This window comes from Vigna radiata, chromosome 7 (genome assembly GCF_000741045.1).
Source record: "Vigna radiata var. radiata cultivar VC1973A chromosome 7, Vradiata_ver6, whole genome shotgun sequence".
NCBI lineage: Eukaryota > Viridiplantae > Streptophyta > Magnoliopsida > Fabales > Fabaceae > Vigna > Vigna radiata.
The window spans coordinates 51,041,371-51,059,410 of NC_028357.1; the positions used below are offsets into that span (position 1 = coordinate 51,041,371).

Here is an 18,040-nt window from a genome sequence, read left to right on the forward strand (position 1 = left end):
TGTCCTCTCCCTCTGCACATTTTTTTTGTTTATTACGTTGATGTCCTAAAATTTTACTTTTTTGCCAACTTTCAACCAAAAAAGTTATAGTGAATTCTCTCGTTCATTTTGTTAATTTTTGTCTTTCTCGTATTTGATTCCCATATCTCACATTATACAAATGGAAATTAGTAAAAAATTTAATGTGATTGATAATCTGATAGAAGTTTCACCTGATACACTACTAATTACAGAAAAGCTGAAGATCCATCATGTACAGCTACTCTGCTAGCTTTTAAAGCCGATTAATAAAGTAATTTTCTTCGATAAAGATATTTTGATAGTACTTTTACAATATTTTAATATTATTTATGTGTTATTTTTTTATTGATTTATGATGTTTATAATTATTATTATTGATTGTAAAATAATTTTAGACCAATAAAAAAATGACATACAAATATTAATGTTAAAATTTGTAAAAAAAAGTATTATAAAACTATAATTATTATTCTAATTTGTTGTTATGTTCCCTTGTTAGCAAACAAAATAATGCAGCACACTCAGAATTTCTATAATGTATTCATATGGATACAAACCATTAGTCAACACAAAGTGAGAACGCGATTTATAAATGAATATTCAATACGATAAGATAAATGTAAAATAAAATAAAGAATGTAATAAACATATTATTGAATTTTATATTTATATTAAATTTTGCTACCTTGATGTGGTACTATATATGTAAGCACTGAGAAACAACGTGTCATTATTACTTCGTTGGTTCGAAAGGAGAGCACTTTTCTAATTAAATTCAAGTTGGGCCTAGCTCAGGCCCAAAGCTTGTGAACCCAAAAGGCAGACCGAAATTTGGTTTTCCCTTACATATTTTAAGCCAGTGCGAGCCGAGCCTAAACGAATACTGACCCGGATGTCACCTTATGTTTTTTAATTGAACGAGTATAAAAAATATTTACATATTTTTGTGTATGTTTTGTTAGAAAAATAATATTACAAGGTCAAACATTATAAATTATAATATTTTTAGAATATGTTACTGAGTGGAATAAGATTTATTAAAAGTTATTTATATTTTAAAAAAAATATTTTTGGTTTTTATAAATAAAAGGGAAGAGTATAATATATATACAAATTAAGAATAGGTCAATATAAGGTCATACATTATTTCTTTATATAGTAGTAGCGATACAAATTTATTTAAGAAAAAAACATAATTTATAGAAAATGGTAGCATAGAAAGAAGATGCCAAAAGTGATACGAAGATTGTTTTGATGTACGTTATAGATGATATTTGTACATCACAATCAATCAATCATTCCTTTTTTTTTGCACATTATTACCATAGAAAACCACTTTTTTTCAAGTAATGACGTCACGATGGTTAATATATAATAAGCTGAAGATATTCATATACTATATATAGTTCATATAATAATTTGCATAATGATATTTTATTAATATATGCTCTGCATATTATTTAACATGTGTCATAATTATAACTCAAATAAAGTCCAAACGATTATAGGTTGTAATCACAGCCACTCAATTTTTAACTCAATGGCAAGATGAAGATGTGAATGAGATGGAAGAGTAGTTGGTCATTAATGTCAATTTAATAGAAGGATTAACATTATGCTGTTTTAAATGAAATTGGAATTTAATATTAAAAAAGAGTTGAATATTTGTTTTCGGTATAGAATCAAAATACTGATTAAATCTTTATATAATTAAACAAAATTAAACTCAATATATTTCTAAGTAAATTTTGTATTAATTATTATAACCAACCACATACTACCACCTTAGTGTTGTTAAATGTTTAAATATAAACTTGAATTTCACATTTAATAAAAAAATAATATATTAAAAAGGACTCAAACTTTTAAGATTTTAAATGAAAAATAATGTAATACCAAATATTTCAACTATGTCATTCCTTAAAACATGTATTTCAAACAACAATTAACTATAGATTTTTCTTTTCTTTCTAATATACTATCAATATCTATAAACTTATATGATATTCCAAATATTTAACTAAAAATATTAACTCTCATATTAAAAATTCAGATGATTACGAAGTAGTTCTACAAAATTAAGCAGCCAAATGAAATAGAAAATATTATTTTTTGATGGAGAAAAATAGAAAAATTGGTTATTGAATTAAATAAAGAAATAATTTAGATTTGAAATGGTGCATTTGTGCATGAAGGGATGAGAGTTAGAGCATTGTCAAATCAGACACAGGGACTGGGACGCTGCTTCCAAAGTAATTCAATCCAAACCACAACAAAACGAAAAGTGGCAATGAATCAATCATCAAAGTCCAAAACTACTATTACTCATCTTTTCACGTCAACTTCGTCTACACTTAAATCATGGTATTAGTATTGGGAAAATGTAACTTTAACTATTTTTTTTTCTAATTTTTTATTTTTTTACAATTTTTTTTATAACTGTGTTTCCCGTTATGATTCATCTATATTAAATATATAAATCAATAAAATAATAACATAATTAGTCTTTATAAAAAAATTTATACTAGTATTTTTTTTTCACATGTTTTAATTTAGTTTTTATTTTGAATAATATGATGTAATTAAGTTTTTTTTAATACTGGGTTATCAATATTAAAGAAATTTCACGTGTGGATTATTTTTCTATTTTTTAAAAGATAAAAATTTGTCGTGTGTCTACGAGACTATGTTAATATCATATGACATTGTTACGCGTCATTATTAGGTTAGACGTTATTGTTTTAATTTTAAATTTGATTTCTTTATTTTTTTTTTCAATTCAGTGTTAATTTTTTAAAATTAAATAATTTTGTTTGTCTTCCAATTTAAAATCAAATTTATTTTTTATATATTTATATCCAAATTTATAAACTAAAGTTATATTTAGTTTTAAATTAGTTAACTAGACTTATTTGAAAAATATAAATTTTTAAAAAGGAAAAGACATTTAAACTTTTTAAAATATAGGATTTACATGTTTTATCCTAGATTTTAAAAAAATTATTTATTTATTTGTTAATTATGATTAAACAACAATTAAGGGTGATATTTCTCCATAAGTAAATAGTGAACTAATAATTCAGGTTCTTTTAACAAAGTTCATTTACATATACGTTTAATCTTGAGACTAAATCAAAGCAGTTCACACACACACACAAAATATAAATATACAATCATGCAACCTTAAACAGAAAATTATCTTAAGAAATAGTAACCTGTGTAACTGTGACTTGAAAATGATATTTGTGATGCTTTCTGAATTATTATTTTGTTTTGGAGTTCTTGCTATGCATGCTAGCTAATGCAATTTCTGTGTAATTATTTTCATACTTTAATATTTTATTTAGTGAAAGTTGGCAACAGAAGAAACTGGATATTCTCTAATTGCACTACCTAAAAATGGATATATTGTTAGATAAATAATATTCTACAGTAAAATTAAGTTATTCTAAGAACAATTTTAAAAGTATTTTCTTAAACAATAAAAAATGAAAAAAAAAAATAATTCATCGAGATTTATTCCTTCTCTTATCAAATATAATAACTAAATGTCACAAACAATTATGTTAGGTGTGTATTTGAAAAATTGTTCACCTTTTCTCAAACTGATTATATAATATAATCAAACATGACAGGATCTAGAATCCTAAAACTTAAAATATACATTTAAAATAAAAAATAATCACGTATAAATTGAAGAAAGTTACACATTTCGTGACGCAGAAAACATCTATATACACAGTTAAGTTTAAACTAGTATTTAAAATGGTCACAAACCTACTATATAACATTTTTTAGAGAAAAAAATATTATTTCAGTTTGGGTTAAAAATGTTTTCTAAATTTAAATGTAAAATTAAAATTTATTTTCATCTTAAACTTAGATAATATTTTAATCAAAAAAATTTAAAAATAAATAAATATTGTATTTTTAATTAACGATGTAAAATCTTAAAGCATATATCATAATTATGTGTGTCTAATTTAGTTATTGTTATTTAACATAATATGAAGACTATTATTCATTCTCCCACTTACAGCAAAAGCAATCAATCACTGAAATTTAAATTTAAAATTTATTGTTGATATACTATGACAACAATATAATGTTAGGTTCACCAGCCTTAAATGTTGAATTTAATTCTTCAATAAATCTTTCCAATTTATTTTTTTTAAATGCAAGATATATTTTACTATTTAAATGTATAACAAATTGAAATCAATGCATACCATTATATAGTTTAATAATCAAATAACTCTGAATATACTGTCTTGGACTTAAATGTCTACTTTAAGGTTAAAATGTTTTACAAATTTGAAAAAGATAGTACCTATATCAACATACAAATCTGAAAATTTGTGGATCAATCATATAAATAAAAAAAACAAATCAACTAATAAGTTTTTCAATCTAAAATTTAATTTTTATAAAAAAATTGTTATAAATATAACAGTTAAAAAATATTTTTAAAAATTAATGATTTATTAAAAAACATGTCATAAAAATATTTAGAGTAAATTATAAATATAATTTAAAATTACACTTTTCCAATATATAATACAGTTAAATAATAAATAAAATAAAAAATAAAAAATGTTTTAAAAATTAATGATTTATTAAAAAACATGTCATAGACATATATTAGAGTAAATTATAAATATAATTTAAAATTGCAGTTTTTCAATATATAATACAGTTAAAAATAATAAAAAAATTAACAATAAAAAATAGTTTAAAAAGTTAATAAAGATTTGTCCAGACTTTGACTGCGAGGCTGTCCCACATTTTTATTTTAACCAAAAATAAATAATAAGAATATAAATATTAACATTTTTGGATAATGTTGGTCTCACGCGCAGAAAATAGAAAGCTTAGAACACGTACCAATAGTAGGTGGAATCACTGCTTTATGCACTTTTTTTCTGCACGCAGAAAGTAAAACCTAGCTACTCCTATGCACAATCATAAGTTTCAGTTTTTTTAGGTTGTTAAATTAATTTTACAGGACAGTTTTACCCTTTGTATACTTTTATTTTTTTTATCACACCATTTTAGAGAAAATAGTAAAATCATTTTAATTGAATTTCTTATGTTTTATATGTTCTTTTATATAAAGAAATGCAAAACATATGAAGAAGTCTAACAACTGACATTTTATTCAATTAACAAATTTCCTTAATAATTACTATTTTATATCAGTCACTTAATGAAAACTATATTAAAATATAAATAATACTATTAAATGATTTAAAGAAATTATGAGCCAATTTGAAAAAAAATTATTTGTATTGATAAATTCTATGTTTGGTAGGTGTGTTAACCTAATATACCAATATTATAATAAGAAGGTTTCGAATTGTTGGAACAATATTGAGATGGAAATAATTAGAAATTGATAATGTATTAGATTAAAAAAGTTTATTGATGTAATTTTTGGTTTAAAATCTAATTAGGTACTTGCGTTGAGTGTTTTCTTAGGTTGCTAGGTGTTAAGGAAGTGTTTTGAGTTCATTTTATTTGTATTGGGGGCGTCTATTTTCAAGATCTCTGTTAGCGCTAAGTGGAAGAAGTATGAAAGTGTTGGATAGAATTTTACCGTCTTTTAATTGTTTGTTCGATATTGAATATGTTTTTATTAAGTTGTATATATGTGAATGAATGGTTGTGATGTTGTGAAGGTAATATAAAAGCCTACAATGAAATTGTAGGGATTCATACGGAATGGATCTGAATGTGTAGTGAGGTCATTAAACATATTAAATGGTGATTTTGGACGTGAATTGAGCCTAACTTTGCTAGTATTACGGGGTGGTAGACCCTTGCATAACATTGTGACTATTTTCTTTGTCATATTTGCATGACAAAGAGTTGGGTTTCACTTTTTTTTTTTTTTTAAGTATAGTAATAACCTATGTGACACAAGGATCAAATGATGACATGAGTCAAATAATGAAAGATGCAAGGTTCATGAGTATTGTGTTTTTATTAGTGTCTTGTTTTGAGAAAAGTCATAAGAGTTATTTGTAATTATATATACAAAACAAATGAATTTAATGTTGGAGTCGTGAATGAGTGGTGTGAGTATGACAATTCTATTAATTTTTACATGCATAATTTATTATATCTATAATTTATTCTAGCTTACCATGTGTTTGCTTGTGGTTTATCTTTATGTGATGATCATGTGTTATATGTGAGTAGAGGATAGTGTAGGTAAAAAGACTGTGAAATAGTGAGACAATTAACGAAGTTTTTTTAATAGGTATATAATTTTTATATTGTATAAATCCTTTAATTTGTACAAATTGGAAGTCCGACGTCCACTAGGTATAAGATTAATTTAAAATATATAAGTGGGTGCAAACATCACTATACAAATTGGTTTTGTGGGGATTGAGTTAGGCTCAAATTTTACTTCTTAACATAATATCAAAGCCACGAGTTAAAGTCTATTCTAACAAGACTTGTTGGGCATATATCAGTCCATCCGTTGTAGGGTCAAACCACCTATTAATGTCTAGTCTAACACTTCAGACATATATTCCTTGGTGTGTGGGAGAGTGTCGATAGTCCCATATCTACTAGAGATAAGACTATCTTATAGTATATATGTGAGTGCAAACCTTACTTTACAAGCAGATTTTGTGAAGTTGAGTTAGGTTAAAGATATGAAATTGATCCTGGTTAGAGTTTATCAAAACGAGATTTGTTGTCAACTTTTTATTTGTTAAACATATTGTTCTATCTCCCATTGAGTCACTATCAAACCATCTATTAATGTTTAATTTCACACACAAGATGTATTTATCTCATCGTAAAGAAATGTCTTTCAAGTCTCACATCTACTTAAAATCCACTTCTTAACAAATTATATAAAAATTGATAATTTCTTTTTATTTTTATTTTTATTGAAAATACTAAAACTAAAACTCTCCCACTTAGAATAACTTTGAATATTAAAGTGATATTGGTATCTCCACCAATGGAAGCGAAAAATGCATTTAGCTAATTCTCAAGTTTTAATGCTTCCATTATTTGTTTTGATTTATAAGCTTATGGAATATACACATTAATGATTAGAACCAAAACTCAGTATTTTAGCAAAATTTAAATAATTAAGAAAAAGATGCAACTTAAATTTTGGCAACCTTTTTATTTGTTTTATACATTTGGAAAGTGCTTAAATGTATAAGAACTACATGTTCTTTTTTGTTTTTTTGTTTTTTTTTTTTTTTGTTTTGGAATGAAGACTTAATATTTTTCTTGTCCTTATATCATTATCTTTATTATGGTATCTAAAATATATTTTGGGAGGGATTAATATGTATTGTTTCTTAACATGGCATTGTATGACAAACTACCACATGGATTAAAAAGATGGTTGAGGATAACTTTCATGTAGTGCAAAATCACGAATCAATAAAAGATATAATCGAGATTAAGTCACATCTTGTGAATTTCATTAACTTTGATATTATTTCCAAATAAAAGTTTGACCAGATTAAGAGAAAAGTTAGCTAATAATAAACATAGTCATGCATTGAAAATTTTATGTGCTTTCTTAGCCTGTTGCATTTTTTGGATGTGTTTGTGAGAATTTTTACCAAGAGAGTATGTATATTTCATTGATGACACATTTAGTTCAAACCCAAAGATGGTGAAACTCACACACGAATATGGATGCATTAAATAAGGAACTATGAAGCAAATTAAAATCTTTTGTAAAGTCAACGATTTAGTTAGAATTTTCATGGAAGCGTAAGTTGATATCAAGTTCATTCATATTATACAACATAAAGTCAATAATCAATTTATCTTTTGTTTTTTTTTTCATGTTCGTGGAAAGAAAATTAGCAACATTTATGTAACTTTTGTTTGGAAGAGGTTTCATGCAAAGAGAAAAACACCATATATAAAATTTGTCTATTAGAGTATAATTTCTCTATGCTATGATTTTGCTGAGTTTTGATATGATGATGTTAGTATATTAATTTCTTTTTAATATAATTTAAAATATCAAAGTTTATATTCATTAGTACATTTTAAAAATTCAACAAAGACAATATGAAAAAACATAACCAAAAATTCAAACTTGCGTCCATTTGTATGTAATTTTAAAATTCAGAAGCATACCATCTTTTTACGAATGAACAAAATTTGGCTCTAAAATTCTAAAACATGCGTTGTTTTTGGAAAATGCGTTAATAATTCATAAAGATCAGTAGAACTTTAAATTTACAATGAGGGGGGATTTTAGTCCCGATTTTTGTTTTTCAAACATGCAAAATATATATATATATATATATATATATATATATATATATATATATATATATATATATAGATAGAGAGATAGATAGAGAGAGATAGAGATAGATAGAGAGAGAGAGAGAATTTTTAATTCGTGGAAACATAATTTTTTTTTTAATTTCAATTTTTTAGTTATCATAATAAATGTATTATATGTTTCTATCTGATCGACCCAGTTGATATATTAAAAATTAAGGTTCAACAAAATGCATAAAGTTTTTTCAACCCAAACTTATATCTATCAAGATAATATTATATGTTTGAAATAAATATTATTTCAATAAAACTATAAATCTACAATTTAGATAAATTCTACAAATACATGTGACATTTTCAAAGTTACTTCATTTATGCTTATTATATTTAAAATGATTCTAAACTCTTTTAAAACGTGCCGATGAGTTCTTTCTCAAGGGAATCTCTTTAATAGCAAATCCACACTCAAAGATCATATTCTATTTTATTTAGATAAATATTCTAATATCATATTGATAAATATGACCCACAAACATAAAATATTAATAAATATGTACGTGTAATTGAGGTCGAATTTTTTTACAAATAACTTATAAGTTTATGAAATTCATCAACAAACCTTTCCTTCAATAAATTTGAGAAAGATGCAAATAATAAATAGATATATTATAAATAGACCGATAATTATACTATGTATTATCAAATGCTATATGCTATATGTTCTTACTTTTTAAGATTTTTAAATATTCTTTATAGAATACGATTTTAGTTGTATTGTTACATTTTTATTTTAATCTAAGATAAGCATTTTTTTTAATATAAATCCCGTTAGTATTTTCTTAAGAATGATACATAGTTGGTAAAAAAACAAATAAAGCTTTGAGTATATATAAATTAGTATTTAATTTTTCAGTTTGCGAGGACATTTATGGCCTTTCACGTGAATGTTATAAAAGGGAAAGGAAACTAAGAAAAGAAAAAGTACGTACTGTGTGTTAGCGTAAATTAATATATAATTTATAGATAGAGAAGAAAGAGAAGATGACATGAGACAGTGATGAGAGTGTGGGAGTAGATGTGTAGCGGTAACCGTGCAACTGCAGAAAACCCCAAACCCTTGTTGCTTTCAAACTACTACTCTCCCCGGCCACGCGCTCCTCCGCGCGTTCCCTTCGCCGCTTTCTCTCCCTTCTATAACGTGAACAACTGGGACAAGTTCCTCTCTCTCTCTCCCTCTCTCCCTCTCTCACTCCAACAAATAACAACTAACAATTTCTTCGCCTTCGATTTATTAATTCATGCTCTTCGGAGCAAAACGATTTTCACGCTCTCAACAAAACCTCTCTTCATTCTCCCAAGGTGCGTTTTTCTGCAGATTCTGTTTTTGACTTTACCCAAATTTTCTGTTTCTCTTTTTTATTATTATATATTATTTATCATTCATTTATCATTCTATTTTCTGCCTATTTTTTCGGCTCTCTTTTTTTCCGCAGATTTGTTCATCAATATCTTCGTACGCTCTTTTTCTTTCTCCTCTGTCGTTATGCTAATATCTGTAATTCTGTATTCGTTCATATTCGTGTATAGGAGTTGTTTCCTTTTCTGGTAAAAAGGAAAAATTAAGAAAAACACGTTTTGATTTCACTTCTCGTCAATGCGGACTGCACAATGCGTGTGGAAGAGGCTGTTGAATCGCGATGTGTGAGGCTTTATACACCACTCTTCACTTCGGTGTTCGTCTTTTGTATTATTTTATAGTATACGCGTGTAAAAATAAAGTAAATATTTTTGTCATATTAATCGGGTGTGTGGGATGTTGTTCTAGGTTTTTATGCTATTTGCTTCATGTTCATTTTAATCTTTTTTCACGAGGCATTGTGGGCTGGATAGGTTTATTTTGTTTATGCATGATTTCAATTTTTTTCCTTTAATTTTCTGTGTTTATTTTGTGTATGGAACATATTTAATTTGATATTCCTATCCTGCATTGTAGTTGCATTTATTGCGGGTCTATTATGTTCTTTTCGTGAGCCACATTCTTGTATTTGAGCTTATGAATTGTCGTTGTTCCTATAAAATGTAATGGTGTTTTTGTTTGTTGAAGTTCAAGTTGAGATGAACAAGAAAAAACAAAACTTTCGTGTTAACATTGTTAGTTGTTTTTTCTCGATCCTGAGAGCTGGAATTTTAGCTAAAGCAAGTTGCTTGTCGTGTTAAACATTTGTCAATTACCATTTGTTAACTTTATTTGGTGGGTTTCGTATATTGAGACTTTACTTTGTAATTTCTTTTTCTATATATTTAACATTGTGGAGTGGCAAGTCTTACATGACACAGTTTTGATCTTCTCACCTGTATAACAACGTAGTAATGCTGTATCTCTGTATTTTTCAGGAAAGGGCCGTTTAATCATAGTTAATGGATTTAGAAGAGAAGTTCCTGGCTAAAGGTATGGTCCTGTGCTTCTTCAGTATGCTCATTTAGAGGTTAATGACAGGTCGTTTTTTTCTTTGTGTGGTGTATGTACTTGAGTGTTTGCTTGTGTAGTTTTATTATTCTATTTTGACGTGTTAATTCATTGAAGGTAAACCTTGGGTATGGTATAGTATACGACTGAAATTTGAGTTTGGGAAAGATGAACACGTGATTAAAAGTACTATTATTACCTACGTTGAATGTGTGTCTAGTGTTTCGGTTACGATACCACTTACCAGTGTTCTTCCTTTGAATGTCATGCTGCCATCTATTGCGATTATGTCTGTCTAACTGTTCTGTTACTCGTGTTTCCTTTCCTGACAAAGACTATGTTTTGTACAGTTTCAGTCCAATGCATGATATAAATATAAATTTTTGAAGTGGCGACTTCACATTTAGAAGGGTTTTTGACCATATATCATTGCTATAATTTATATATCGTTTCCTCGTGATTTATTGCATATCAATATCTCGTGCTTGCTTGATGAGGAATCTTGAAACCAAAATGTTCCAACAAGATGGTGTCGAAGCTTCCTCTGCCCTTTGGGCTTATCATCTATGTGAATTTTGTTTGACCCGTGTGATAAAATATATCGTAGTTATTGGTAAAGTAAAATATGGTTATCCAATGATCTGTTGTGCCTTGTTAGCTCACATATTAGAGATTAATTCTGCTATTTTCTTACGGTCCAGTGCCATCGGTGTTATATCAGGGATGGGCTTGTAATATATTTTTAAAAATTAAGTATGAACACATATGTTATCGGTTAGTATAGTTGTATTCCCCCCTAAATCTGAAGGATATTGTTTTGGAAGACAACTGTACCAATGGTTTGCATAAGTGGAATATCCAATAGCCTTCCCCTTCTCTTTTTTATTTTAAATTTGGAATGATGTTGTACTAAGGGAAAAAACACAGACTGGCCTATTGTATTGAAATGTTTTACACTGTTAAACCTTTATCTTATCCTATATATGAGAATTATAATAAAACATTAATCGTAATACTAATCAAAATGTGTTAAAAGTAACTCAAACTTTTGTGACTATATTATGTGAGGTTATTAAAATTGTTGAGAAAACCTTCTATGATTATTTTTTTCTAATGGGATATTTCTGGGTTTTTCCATTTAATGGTTTATAAGAGTATCCAATTATTTTCCCCTTAAACTTGGGGAGTTAAATTTGATCTTTTTTTAAACTAAGGAAGGAAATAAATTGTCAGTAAATATTTTTACTACTTTGTATAGATTTTCCATTTTAACTAACTACTTGGGCATAACATGTTGTAGTTTTCATTTTACAAATCCATGAGTTATTTGCAGCTAAGAGTACCAAAAACTGACTATTTTACCTAAGAAGTGTAATCTATTAGGAGAAGATGCATTAATGGTTCATATTGACATCTCTAACAATCGTTATCATGGGAGAACCTTTTGGGCTCGAAGCATTTACAGTTACCATGAACTGGTCCACCTACCTTGTAATGAAATTCAACTTGTTATTAAGAAATGCTGGGCAGAAAATATCAAACACTAGATCAGTTTGTCATGAGAGGTTTTGATGTCATGGTATGAACTGACTGTTCTAAAAAATATTCAAGCAAATTACGTATGACTTGTTCATCCTTTTAATGTCATACAGTAAGTTAGATAGTTGTGGTTTCGTAGAATTTCTATCTCTTTCAATGAGGCATTAGAGACGTTCTGTACTTGATGCAGAAAGACACTCCTAAGGCACTGATCTCATGTGGACCCTTTGACTACACCGAACTGAACTGCAATTAGAAGCTGGGATTATATCTTACCATTGTGTAAATGTTTACTTAATATATTTTTGTTCATCTTAACAAGTACAATGAATTGAATGAGGTACATCATCCTTCTGCTGGAAGCTATCATGTTTGAAAATCACGTTTCATTATTAGTGTGAGATTGATATATAATTTGTTCATACGTTTAAGGTTAGATTACAATAATAAGAAATATCCACTTTTAATGATTATAATCGCGGAGCAGTTTTTCTAAGATGAATTTTTCTAACATCAGACGATGATTACTTATTAATCTATTATAGGGATTGATCAATAATTGCATTCCATATTTGTATGACATAATGTATAAAATTTCAAATTCCAATTGATGTCATTTGAGATATAATGGGATAATGAAAACAAAGCTTTGGTTTGTACTTTCAGTTGCACAGACCCCCTGTTACATATTAAGGGTCATATCAAATTTATCTGCCACACATTAGCTTTGGATGCTTTTCCATTAGATGCCACCATAGTAGTCAATTGGATGCTATAGCTGAGTGGAGCTGCTCTAGAACCCTACAGGACTCAAATAGTAGGGCCGTTTTCAATAGGGGCCAAAATAGTGCTTTCCTCATGTTATGGCAGTGCTACCATGATTTAGATTTCAAAAATCTATTTCTACCACTAAAACAACATTGTTCAAGGTTTTCTTGATAAAGCTGCGATTTCTCCCCGTTTTCCATACAAAATCACGATGCTACTGAACCATCATCTTTCATTATTTCACTTTATTAATATGTTTTATTATGCCTGATCGATGCCAATTTTGTGTATAAACTGTGACTATTTATCGTGAGTTTCTTTAGTTTTCTTTTTCTTGGTTTGAGTATTCAGTTGTCTAATATATGAACTAGTTGTTTGTATTTAAAATGAAAAACATCTTGCTGTAGTTGGCAATGTTGTGCCATCTGAGATCTATGACAGTGGTTGCCACATTGTTTCTATGAAGTTGCTTTCTTAGCCAGTGCCCCCACCCCCCGCCCCCCTGCTCCCGCAATCAATTTTCCATGTAACCTTCCATTTACTTAAGTTATTTGATTTAATTAGTGTGGATTATCGAATCATATCAAATTATATGTAAATAGGGAAACAAATATATAACTTTTAGTCAGGGATTCTCTTATATTGTACCGTTAGTTAATTTGTTCCCTGATTATAATAAAGCTGTGTGTGGAATAATACACACTTTTGGTAAACCCTATATAGAAAGCCTGTTGTTGATACTTGGTCTGCTTTACAAGTCTTCATTGTGAATATTCTTACTTCTGATGTGAAAATCCGATCCTATTATTTGGAATTTATTAAGAAGATCACGTCATAAATTTATCCATTTTCAGGATGGCTCGAGACTTATATCTGTCCTATTCATGATAGCTTATAATCTGGGTGTTTAGTTCAAAATCTGTGCAATCTGTCTGGAGGAACTTGATTCCAGGTCTTTCCCTTGGTAGATGTTCATCTAGAAGTAGAACTGCATTAATTGTTTTGTATTTGTGTTTCTCTGGCTGGTCACCTTTAATGATTTTGCCTAATGTTGTTTGCTATTAGCATCTCCTCTTAATTTAAACCTCAATGTTTTTGCAGATTTCAAAAGCTTATAAATTTTACAATGGATTAGTTCCATTTTGTTTCTGTTGATGCAAAGGGGAATGTTTCATATGAAGAATTTTGTCCTCTAAATAGCTAGCAGATGTATTATCTTGTCAAATGGTTTTGATTCACAATAGTGTCAAAGCCGTTTAAAGTTCGTATGCAACAGTACTTGGATAACATGTAAATGTGGTCAAATTTTCTTGTGTTTTGGCCATAATCATCTGTAAATTGATCTCATTAATTAGCACTTTCATATGGAATTAGCTATATAATTTGGGGTTGTTAATTCTGGTTGCCAGATGTTTGATTTACTCAATTCTTGAGTGTATCATCCAGTACAATGGTCTAAGGCGCTTATAAGTGCCTTAAAACATGGGCGGAAGTATGACTGATTTATTTGTGGAAAGAAATTGAATCAGTTCTATTGTATTTGATCTGAAGGTTTAATCTGTCTCTACTCCTAATGGTTTAACTGTGCAAATATCACTCTTACATGCACATTTTTTTATGGAACCTGAAGTCAACTAATAATTTATTGCGTTCATGTTGTATTCCTACATAGTCTTAGTCTATCTCTGTTGTTTGTCTTCTCTATGCAAGTCTTAGTTTAATCATTTGAAGTTTATCTATTGTTGCTTTTCCCAAATACTACTACAATTGTTTTTCTTTTCTGTCCAGTTTCTGGTGTTCAAAGCCTTTCTTCCAGTGTGCAAAGTACTCCAGAAAAAAATGGCCATTCAGATGGTGCTTCAAAAAGTTCAGAACTCCTTCAACAGTTCCTAAAATGTGGTGTGAAGAAGGAACTTCTTCGCACGTGTTTTGATAAGGACAAAAAAAACATTTCAATTAAAAGCAGGATGACTGAAACTAAGTCAACTGCGAAGATGATTAAGAAACAAGACACAAAAAAGGTTTCTAGTTTCAGCCACCAGCCATCTAGAAAGCAGTCTCGGAAGGGTGAAAATCCCACTCGAGTCATACCTCCTTCTGACCAGTCTTCTGATTTTGGCCATTCAAACACTTGGATCTGTAAAAATGCTGCTTGTAGGGCAGTTCTGTCTATAGATGACACATTCTGTAGAAGATGCTCTTGCTGTATTTGTCACCTTTTTGATGATAACAAGGATCCTAGTCTTTGGTTGGTATGCACATCTGAGTCTACTCAAGGGGACTCCTGTGGGTTGTCTTGCCATATTGAATGCGCCCTTCTACATAAGAAGGTGGGGGTTGTTGATCATGGGCAACTGATGCAACTAGATGGTGGTTATTGTTGTGCATCCTGTGGTAAAGTTACGGGGATACTCGGGTAAGTAATTTTGTTTACATGTACGGTGGATAATATTTGTCGTTCCTCCTTCCACCTTGTTATTGATATACTGAAGTATTTTATTGTCTATAAACATGATTTTCAATAGAACACTGGAGTGTTTGATTCATCTAGCCGACACTTACCTAATGACTTGGTTGTTTTTGTTATTGATATATGCTATACTAAGATTTTTGGTGAATAACGGTTTGGGTTTATGATAGAAGAAGTTTATTTATTGGAGAAGAATAATGTTAAATCACTCACAAAATGCACATAATTTGCTATCCTAGACTTTTAGGAAGTAGCAGAGTTGTGTCCAAATTACTGGAAAACAATACGCATGTACACCCTTATTCTCTCCTATCATATACTGGCATCAACATAACAGTTAATAACATAACTGCTGATGATAATTATTATTACACCAATTTTAATATGTTTGTAAGTAAATTTCTAGATCCATTTTGGCTTGGTGATTCATGTTTATTTATTTCAGATGTTGGAAGAAGCAGCTAAATATTGCTAAGGATGCCCGACGTGTGGATGTACTCTGTTACAGGATATATTTGGGCTACAGGCTCCTGGATGGAACCACAAAATTCAAAGACTTGCATCAAACAGTACAAGAGGCGAAGGCTAAGCTGGAGACAGAAGTTGGCCCTATGAATGGCGTTTCTGCCAAGATGGCTAGAGGCATTGTCAGCAGACTCCCTATTGCCAATGATATACAGAAACTCTGTTCACTTGCTATTGAGAAAGCTGATAGCTGGCTTGCCACTGTTCACAATGTAAATTCAGATTCTACAGGTTGGAATTAATGCTCTTTAGTTTTTTTTTTTTCTTTTTTTTTATATACTTTGGGGGAGGGGCTAAATTTCTGACTTTTCAGTCATTTATTCTGGTCATGATGGTATATTTATAACTCTCAGGGGGTTCACTTCCTGCTGCTTGCAAGTTTGTTTTTGAAGAGGTAACAACTTCCTCCGTGAAAATCATTTTAATTGAATTATCAAATATATGTTCTGAGGAGATCAAGGGATACAAGCTTTGGTATTACACGAGTCGGGATGAATCACCCACCAAAGATCCTGTTTCCGTGTTTCCCAAATCTCAGAGGAGGATTTTGATATCCAACCTCAAGCCTTGCACAGAATATACTTTTCGGATTATATCTTACACAGATACACGTGACCTGGGTCATTCTGAGGCTAAGTGTTTTACCAAGAGCATCGAGGTAATTAAAAACAATCCCTCTCCATCTGTCGCTATGAATCATGAAAAAGAGAACCTTCTATCTAGGGGCAATTCTTCGGGATCGAAGATGGTGCCAAATGACGCAATGGGCAACCATGGATTCAAGGTTCGAGACCTTGGGAAAATTTTGCGTCTTGCTTGGGCTCAAGAACAAGGTTACTTGGAAGAGTTTTGTTGTGCCAATACGAAAAATTGCTGTGGTCAGAGTGAACGGTTAGATAAACCAAGAATTCCAGAGGCACAGTTGCCCTCAGTTTCTAGAGGCCTTGATTTAAATGTTGTTTCAGTTCCTGATTTAAATGAAGAGCTAACACCTCCTTTTGAGTATTCTAGGGATGAAGATAATGGTTGCTCTTTGTTGCAAACTGTGGAGGGGGACGATGATGCAGCTTCTCATGATCTAGAGAAAAATGGTTTAGCTAGATCACATGGGAGTGGGGATTCTCAAACCTGGACCCATGGGCCAACAGGAGAAGTATCTGCTGTTGATTCACGCGTAGATATGTGCAGAAAAAGGATGGCAAGCGCAATGGAAGAGACACATGATTGTGACAGCACTTTAATTAACGGTTCTCCATTACGCATATGTGATGGTTCATGTTCCTTGGATGAGAACTTTGAGTATTGTGTGAAAGTAATTCGTTGGCTAGAATGTGAGGGTCACATTAAACAGGAATTTAGGTTGAAGTTGCTAACATGGTTTAGTTTAAGGGCGACAGAGCAAGAACGAAGGGTGGTTAATACCTTCATTCAGACTCTTATGGATGATCCGAGTAGTTTGGCTGGGCAACTGGTAGACTCTTTTTCTGATATTATATCAAACAAGAGGCAAAAAAATGGATTCAGTATTAAAGCCGGGGCATCAAATTAAGGGTGAACCCACCATACAAGTTTGTCATTTGCTTCAAGCTTTCCATTTTATCATTTTCTGCCCAAAAAAAATCACCCTCTGATTGTTTTTCGTTGTACGGGCATTTTCTAAAAATTAATCCATCTTCCAAGGGATTCATTTTTGTTGCAGACAGGTTTGTCTTGCTCAAAGGATTTGCAATGATGGTTGCAGAAACAGTAACTCATTTTTCCCAGGAGGGAGGATTTATGGACACGAAGTTTCAGGATGTAGGGGCATTCATTTCTAAATTGCTGCAATTGATTTTGGTAATGAATTTAATTACGGAAGATGTTAGTATTGAAACTTTATTCTCATGACCTTTATTTGAAGAAGGTACATGATTCAATTGCTGATTTTATTTTTATGTCATTCTTTTGACATCTTTGTTCCCCGC

At 29.8% G+C, this 18,040-nt stretch overlaps 1 protein-coding gene across 5 annotated transcripts; it reads left to right on the plus strand.

The window, feature by feature from the left end:
• The first annotated feature begins 9,349 nt into the window (after positions 1–9,349).
• Positions 9,350–18,024, plus strand: LOC106768991 (VIN3-like protein 1). 5 transcript variants are annotated; one of them, XM_022784192.1, is made up of 7 exons: positions 9,351–9,666; positions 9,895–10,008; positions 10,702–10,756; positions 13,936–14,033; positions 14,870–15,497; positions 15,997–16,307; positions 16,430–18,024. In XM_022784192.1, the coding sequence occupies exons 5-7, from the start codon at positions 15,049–15,051 to the stop codon at positions 17,623–17,625; spliced, it is 1,956 nt and encodes a 651-aa protein (XP_022639913.1). In that variant the 5' UTR covers positions 9,351–9,666; positions 9,895–10,008; positions 10,702–10,756; positions 13,936–14,033; positions 14,870–15,048; the 3' UTR covers positions 17,626–18,024. The 5 variants fall into 5 exon arrangements, with proteins under 5 accessions (XP_014509905.1, XP_014509904.1, XP_022639913.1 ...); XM_014654419.2 differs by lacking the exon at positions 13,936–14,033 and having other exon boundaries at positions 9,350–9,666; XM_022784193.1 differs by lacking the exon at positions 9,895–10,008.
• Positions 18,025–18,040: the final 16 nt, after the last annotated feature.

Bases quoted from the DNA above. Each gene is read 5' to 3' on its own strand.
- LOC106768991 (XM_014654419.2), top strand. From the start codon at position 10,726: ATGGATTTAGAAGAGAAGTTCCTGGCTAAAG. The intron at 10,757-14,869 runs GTATGGTCCTGT...TTTTCTGTCCAG, and splicing joins AGAGAAGTTCCTGGCTAAAG to TTTCTGGTGTTCAAAGCCTT. The intron at 16,308-16,429 runs GTTGGAATTAAT...TATAACTCTCAG, and splicing joins TGTAAATTCAGATTCTACAG to GGGGTTCACTTCCTGCTGCT.